We start from the raw sequence: 7,096 nt of genomic DNA, 5'->3' as shown, positions 1-7,096 counted from the left end.
CCCCCCGCCGCGCCCCCAGCGCCCCCGCCCCCCCGGCCTGAGCGGGGCGGGCGGAGGAGGGAGCGGCGGCGGCGGCGGCGGTGGCGGCGGCGGCGGCGGCGGCATTGTGCGCGCACCAGCAGCCCGGCCCGGGAGGAGCAGGACGCGCCGGGGCCGCCTCCTCCCGCACGGACCCATGAACCAGCCGGGCGGCGCGGCGGCTCCGCAGGTACGACGGGGGGCCGGGGGCATGCACCGCGCGGGGGACCCCGGGGGGCCGGGGCCCGGGGCGCTGCGCCACTTCATTGCAAGATTTGCAAAATGCAAAGTGCCTGGGCACGTTTGCGAGCTTTTTGTGGGCGCAAACGGGAGAGTCGGGGTCCGGAGAGCACCCCCCCGGGCGCTGCGGGGTGCGAGGAGGGTGGGGGTGACGAGGGGGTCTTTTGGGGCCCCCACCCAGCGCCCCCTCCGGCCCCGGGCTCGGACCGGAGCCCAGAAAACAAAGCGGCGAGAGAACAGAGCAGCCATTTCAGTTTGGACAATTCACATTTTGCAAAAATGCAACCCCTTCCAGCTCTGCCCCCTCCCCCCCAAATTTGCAATTTTCCCCTGACCCTCTCTGCGCTCGGGGTCCCCGATGACCCCCCGGGAGGTCTTTCCCCCCAGATCCCCCATTTTTGCAACAATCTTTTTTTTTTTTAGGCCATATTTTCCTTTCTCAATTTTTTTTTTCTAATTTTTCTTCAAACGGTAGTTTTTTCCCATTAAAACGACGCCACCTAGAGGATACTATTTTGTAAATAAAAAAAGAAATTAAAATTGAAAAGAAATATTTTTTATTTCTTATTTTTTCAAAAGTTTGCACTACCAGGCAGTGGAGGGGTAAGAGATTCTTTTTTTTTTTTTTTTCGGGTGAAAATTTTCACTTTGATCTTTCCAGAAGCATGGAGACAATTTTTATTTCTGAAGCCAAATCCAGATAATATGTAAATGAAAATTAAGCTGGAATTTGAATGAATTCAGTTCTTGGAGGGGAGAAAGCAAAAAATCTCCTAAAAGCAAAGTCAGTTGGGGTACCCAACTCATTTTAGTTTGAGAAAAAAACTAATTGGAATAAAGAAAGGAGGGAAATTGTTGAGTTTAGGGAAAACTGAGAGAATTGGCTTTATGAAGCAATTAGAAATTGTACTTCATTGTAATTTGGAACTTGTTTAGCTCAGCGGGCAAAAAAAGACTAATTTCTCTATTTGGCAATATTTAAAGTTTTTCTATTTCCACGAAGGAAGGATTTAAAAGAGAAAATAGACCCTAAAATGTTGGCTTTGGACACACCCAAAAATTGTAGTTTTTTTTTTTTTTAATTTTGCATTTACATTTTACTGCATTTAAATCCTAAGATTCTAAAGAAAACAGAAACGGAAAAAGTTACAGTGAAATCCTTTCTTTCTTTTTTTCTCTATTTGTTGGGTTTTGTGTGTGGGTATTTTTTTTGTTTTGTTTTGATGGAATAATTAAGACTGTTTTCTGATTTTGTTTCCTGAAAGGTCTAGGCATTTCTTTTTTGTTGTTGTTTTATCCAGAAAATGTCAGGGACCTTTTTTGAGCAATATTCAGTGGAAAAAATGTAAATTCATACATTATACAAATTGAGTAACCCACAGATTTGTAGGAGAGACCGCCATTAAAATAAGATATGCATAATTAACATTATTATGAAAAAACTAACAGTGGATTCACAGAAGCTCATTTTTTATGACATGCAACTGAATCAATTGATGAAGACAAGGATTGAGGAATCCTTGGTAAGGAAGAAAATTTTCCCTTTTCTGTCTTGTTCACTCTTCCAATTTGAAAAATTTATTACTTAAAAAAAATTTAGATTGGTTTCAGGCCTCTTTGACTGTGATGTGAGGTTGGTAGTTTATCAATATTTGTTATTTTTCAGAAACCTGATTACTTTCAAAGGGGGAAAAAATCCATTAGCCTTAATCATTTTGGGGAGTTTGTGACCAAAAAAAAAGCACAAATTTTACTGACTTAACAAGAAAAAGATAAAAGAGGGATGGGCAAAAAGGAGATGAAAATTCTAATTCTTATCTATCTTCCTTGGTAGAACACTTACTTTGCTGAAGAAATGTGATAAACACCAACTCAGCTGATTTTAGCAGCAACAAAATAAAGGAAAAATAATCAAAATACAAACAAAAGCCAAACCCAAGGTTTGCCTTTGGAATATGAAAGCATATATGCAAACAATATTTCATGAGGAGGTTTTGGCCTTAAAATGAATCAAATGAAACAAAAAAGAAAAAAAAATTTAAGAAGGCAAATAAATATTGACTGAATTGAAATTTGACAGATGAAAATAAAGTACCCACCCAACGATGAAGGGTTTTGTGATAAATTAGTATCTGATTGAACTTGCTGGGGATTTTGAGCCTACCCCCCAAAAGTTATAATGTTTCTGTCCAAAAAGAGCATATTGTTAGGACTTGCAGGGTGCGATCTTGGAGGGACCTTGGCTTGGAAATTGGTGATGGGTCACCTGGGGCAAGAAAGGAAACCCTTTGCCCCTTTTGCCAGCCACTAGCTGGTCTTGGAAAAACTGGTGGCCCCAGTCCATAGATTCCCAACCCGATTTTGTGGAAATTTGGATGTTTAAGTGGAATAAGTCAAATATATTATCTCTGTGAAATATATTTGACAATGGCAGAGGTTTGACATTTCCCATCATCGCCATTGCATTTGGGAGATTTTATTTTTTTAGTAACGAAATCCTTCAGGGCTGACTGGTCACATTCTGACATATTTGGAATGAGCTTTTTTTTTTTTTAGGCAGCATAATTAAAAAAATTTTTTTTCTGTTGAATTATTTAGGCCGATGACTAGGACGGTCAAGGAATTTATAATTTCCAAGGGGCTCTGGAGGCCTCATGAGGCAGAAGGCCTGAGTTTAGCAGTGATGAAGGAGAGATGGGCTGGGGAGGGGTGGAGCGGGGTAGGGGCATCTGAGAAAAAGTCAGGGTTGCAGATAACAGGTTATTTCTGGTGCAAGGAATAAAAATATTGCAGCACGTCCCTTTGTGTGGCCTGGATCTCCTGACACAATTCAGATTCCTTCATTCCTTCTGCTGAAATTTTGTTCTGTTGTCTATGGCTAGAAGTTGAAAATCATTTCTGGTTTTGTAGACATGTTTTTTTTTTTTTTTTTTTTAATTGGTTATTCTGATCATGTTTGTTGTAAAGGAAGTAGAGGTGCATGATGGTTCTATTGGGGGCGGGGACAGTTTTCTTTTGTTTCTATTGGTGTTTCTCTCTGGATTGAGATCTGACCTTGGCCTTGGCTCTCTCACCTCCTATTTTAGGTGGACGTGTGACCAGAAATGGATATATGAGCTAATTTTTATTAGCTCCTGTGTGTTCACCACATTCTCTTAGATTGTTGGGCAAAATACCTGGTAAATTGGACTTGAGGGGTGGTAATTTGATGATGGGCTGAATTATTTTGGCGAAAGATCATTTATATTCAGTTTCACAGTGGAGATTCTTATTACTTAATGTTTTGCTTTTCTGCCTAAGGAGTGTTTTTTTTTGTTTTTTTTTTTTTTAATTTTTTCTGATAAGGTTTGAAATTTCAAGTGCCTGCTTTATAGCTTGACTTTGGAGCAAGCTAGGAAAAGAGGTTTGCTTATTCTTCCAGCCCTGCACAGAGGTGAATTTCAACAAGGGTTCTTGCTTTTGCAGAAGGAAAGTAACAAAGATGGCTGGTCAGTGTAAGGCTGACCTCTCCCTCGTCCTAGAAAATAAACAGCCAATGGCTTGTTTCACTTGAGAAACTGGGTTTAAAACTCCTCCAGTGTCAGATACAATATTTTTCTCACTTTTGACTCAGCTCTTGGCATGCTGCTTCCTCTGACCTCAGAATCGTTACGTCTTCTCCTTGGTGGGTGATAAGAACTTCCTTGCCATATTTGACTGGATGTATATGAGCTGACTTTTCATGGTCATGAGGAAATTTTGAATTTTTTCCTTGTTCTTGTGATGTTTTGGGTCAGTTGTACCTTCTTTCTGGTGATGTAAAATGAAGTGGCTTTTTTTTGGGAGCCCTACCCCCCACAAAGTCTTGCTGTATGACCTTGGGCAAATCACTTTTTCCTTCAGAGCCTCAATTTTTGCATTTATAAAATGAACACTTGGGATCAGATCAAGGATAATGATGAATAGGTTTCATTTCTGAATGTAACTCCAAGGAATTGGTTATGGCTGCCTGGATCACTGTGTTGAGAAGGATTCTGAGGCTATATCCTGACTCCCATATTCTAGAGAGAGGGGTGCAGTGGCCAAACAGCAATGTAAATGAGAGTGGAGAGTGTACCTCTTAATTACCATTCCCAGGTGAGACCTTGAATCATGGGCCATTAGTGGGTTGTGAAATCAATTTAGTGAATCACAGTCAGAATTTTTTAAAAACAAGAATAGAATATAGGGGAACAAAAATAGCAGAGGCATAGCACAGGGTACAGGTGAGTATCCTCTCATGAAACTTTTGTTTATATTTGTGGATGTATGTTTGTGATGTGAGATAGATTTCCTCCTGTGGATCACGGTCAAGAGAGTTTGAAAGGTACTGGACTAGCTGAGCCGCCATGATGTGCTGCAGGTATACTGCATTTTATTGCTTATACTTTATTTTCGCATTTATTATCTCAATTAACTTTTAGGTGAACCCTGTGGGTTAGGTGTCCTGTGCCACATATTTTGAGCCCTGGTTGAGCCCACTTCAAGGGCCACCTATGAAGAAAGCTCAGCCACATGGGCGACCCAGGCACATACCCCAGCTTGTTGGCCTTGGATGAGTCTGGAAGGACATATGGAAGGGCAGATGCAAGTTTGAAGGCAGTATCTTTGCAAGGCCTTCTTGCTGGAGAGGAGATCTAAAGTGTGTAGAGTCCTTGTCTTTTGTTCTCCACTTTTAGTTTGAATTGCCAGAGAAATTTTTCTGGAGTTAGAGAGTTTGTGTTTGTGCTATATTTAATTTAATCAGACAAGAACACGGTCTGTATTTTTGTGTGTGGTCACTTCCTTGAAAATCCCAGAATTTCTGTCTTAGTCTCCTCATCTTTTAAATGTGTCAAGTCCATGCTGTCTAATAGAAATATAATTCAAGCCCCCAATGTGAGCCACATATATAATTTTTAATTTTCTCATAGTGGATTAAAGGAAGTAAAAGAAACAGGTGCCATTGATTTTAACATATTTAACTCAGTATGTCCACAATACTATCCTTTCATCAAGCCATCCATATGAAAATTATTAATGTGACAAGTTACATTCTTTTGGGGGGTAGTGAGTCTTTGAAATCTAATGTATTTTACTCCTACAGTACATCTCAATTCTGACCAGCCACATTTCCCCTGTTCAGCAGCCACATGTGGCTGGTGGCTACCATATTGGACACCGTAGGATTGGACCAGTTGTCGTCATCACTGGCTGGCCCCAGAAGGGTAGCAACACCTTTCAGACTTCTTGGTTTTGTTGGTGGGACTTCGTATCTGAATCTCACATGCTCTGAGGCATTTCAGCCTATAGTGACGATGAGTTCCATCCATATAGCTCTCCTGGCTAGAGTGGCCCACATTTCCCTTTTATTTGTCCCAAAGCAGTCTTCTGCCAGGGTTAGGCCACTGTGCTGTAGTTAAAAATGACAAATGATGGCTAGTAACTCCGGGATGATGTGTCATAGCCTGTGAGCTGTTGAAGTCAAGGAGTGTGAGTCTGGGAGGCAGTTGTTTTTTGAAGTGCATTTTAAATAAAGTGTTGCCAGAGAGAAGGATGAAGTTGCAAAAAGGCAGCAGGTGGCCAGGACCAGGGCTGGGGTCTGAGGAGAGGAAGGAGATCAGAGGTAAAAGATGGCCTGGCAATGAAATCTATTTCTGAGCCGAAAACATGGCATCAGCAGGAAATCCCCCCCAGGCCAGGCCTTAGGTCAGATGCATAGAAATTTTCCGAATCCACCCCAGTTGGCAAAATGGAAAGCTGGGTTTGAGGTCAGCCAGACCAGAGTTTGAAATCCAACCTCATGGTGTGGTTAGCCTTGGGTGACTTCAGGAAAGTCACTCTGGTTTTGGAACCACAGCTTCTACATCTGGGAAAAGAGAGTTAATGATCCCAGCCTTGCAGGGTTTTAGGATTAAATGAAGGGGTCACATGGGGAGACTGTCAGCCAGTCTGAGGACCTGAGAAGGTGGTCAATGCATGTTGAGAAGGTGGTCCATGCGTGTGAGTTGACTCAACCCAGTGGCCAGGGATTCTCCATTTGGGGAGATTAAATCCCACTGACAACACTCGGGATAGTCCTGGAAGCCTGGTGGCTTATCTTTAGCAGGCAAAGTCAGGTGACAAGTGAAAATGTACACTCTTGGCTGTTGCTTTAAAACAGCCTGCCATCCATGAGACTTTCTTGTTAAAGCATTCTGGATGCTTTCATTCTGGGGCTGCTCTAGCTCCTTGGAATGTTTCTGGATTTGTTTCTGAGCCTGTGGCAAGGCTTTAAAAGGGATACATCTCAATGGCGGGTGGACCTGTGTGTCTTTGAGTTTCTGCTCATGCTGGGGCCCCTGCCTCTGGTGCCCTTTCCCTCATTCATATCTGCTCCATGAGAAACCAGACCTTCCGCAAGATAAGCTGCACTTCTTCTTCTGTAGAGCCCCCCAACAAATTACCCCAGGTAGACTTCCTCTCCCTCTGCCCCCATGGCACCCCCCCAGACACTGTCGACCCACAGGTCAGAGTCGGTTGTTTGCACTTCTGCTTCTCCAGCCAACTTGTAACATCCGTGAGGGTAGAGATCACCGGTTATTCATTTTAGGGTCTGGCGCAGAGCAGCAGCTCCGTAAATATTTGATGACTTCATTTGATTTTTGGAAATAGCTCAGATCAGTGGGCTTTAGGTGTAGTGAAGAGTGGATGACCAATTTGGGCTTGGCCATTTGGTCAAAGCCAGTGTTTTATTACGGAGCCCGAGGCACATTTTCTCGTAGCTGGCTCTGAAGCCATGGCTCCCCTGGAATAATAGGTCCAACAGGGATCCTCAGATGGGGAAATGCTCCTTTACATG

General features: G+C 42.8%; 1 protein-coding gene across 4 annotated transcripts in view; it reads left to right on the top strand.

The window, feature by feature from the left end:
* The first annotated feature begins 74 nt into the window (after window positions 1–74).
* ZNF618 (zinc finger protein 618) overlaps window positions 75–7,096 on the top strand; it is a 169,589-nt gene continuing 162,567 nt past the window's right edge. For 3 of the 4 annotated variants that reach the window (XM_025360813.1, XM_025360811.1, XM_025360814.1), the window contains exon 1: window positions 115–208. In XM_025360813.1, the coding sequence (XP_025216598.1) occupies window positions 176–208 (33 nt within the window). In that variant the 5' untranslated portion in view covers window positions 115–175. Of the gene's footprint in view, window positions 209–7,096 lie in introns of all 4 variants that reach the window. The other variant, XM_025360810.1, reaches the window with a different exon arrangement.

Source organism: Theropithecus gelada, chromosome 15 (genome assembly GCF_003255815.1).
Source record: "Theropithecus gelada isolate Dixy chromosome 15, Tgel_1.0, whole genome shotgun sequence".
Taxonomy (NCBI): domain Eukaryota; kingdom Metazoa; phylum Chordata; class Mammalia; order Primates; family Cercopithecidae; genus Theropithecus; species Theropithecus gelada.
The sequence above is the reverse complement of the archived record's forward strand: the minus strand, read 5'-3'. Positions and strand labels throughout refer to the sequence as shown.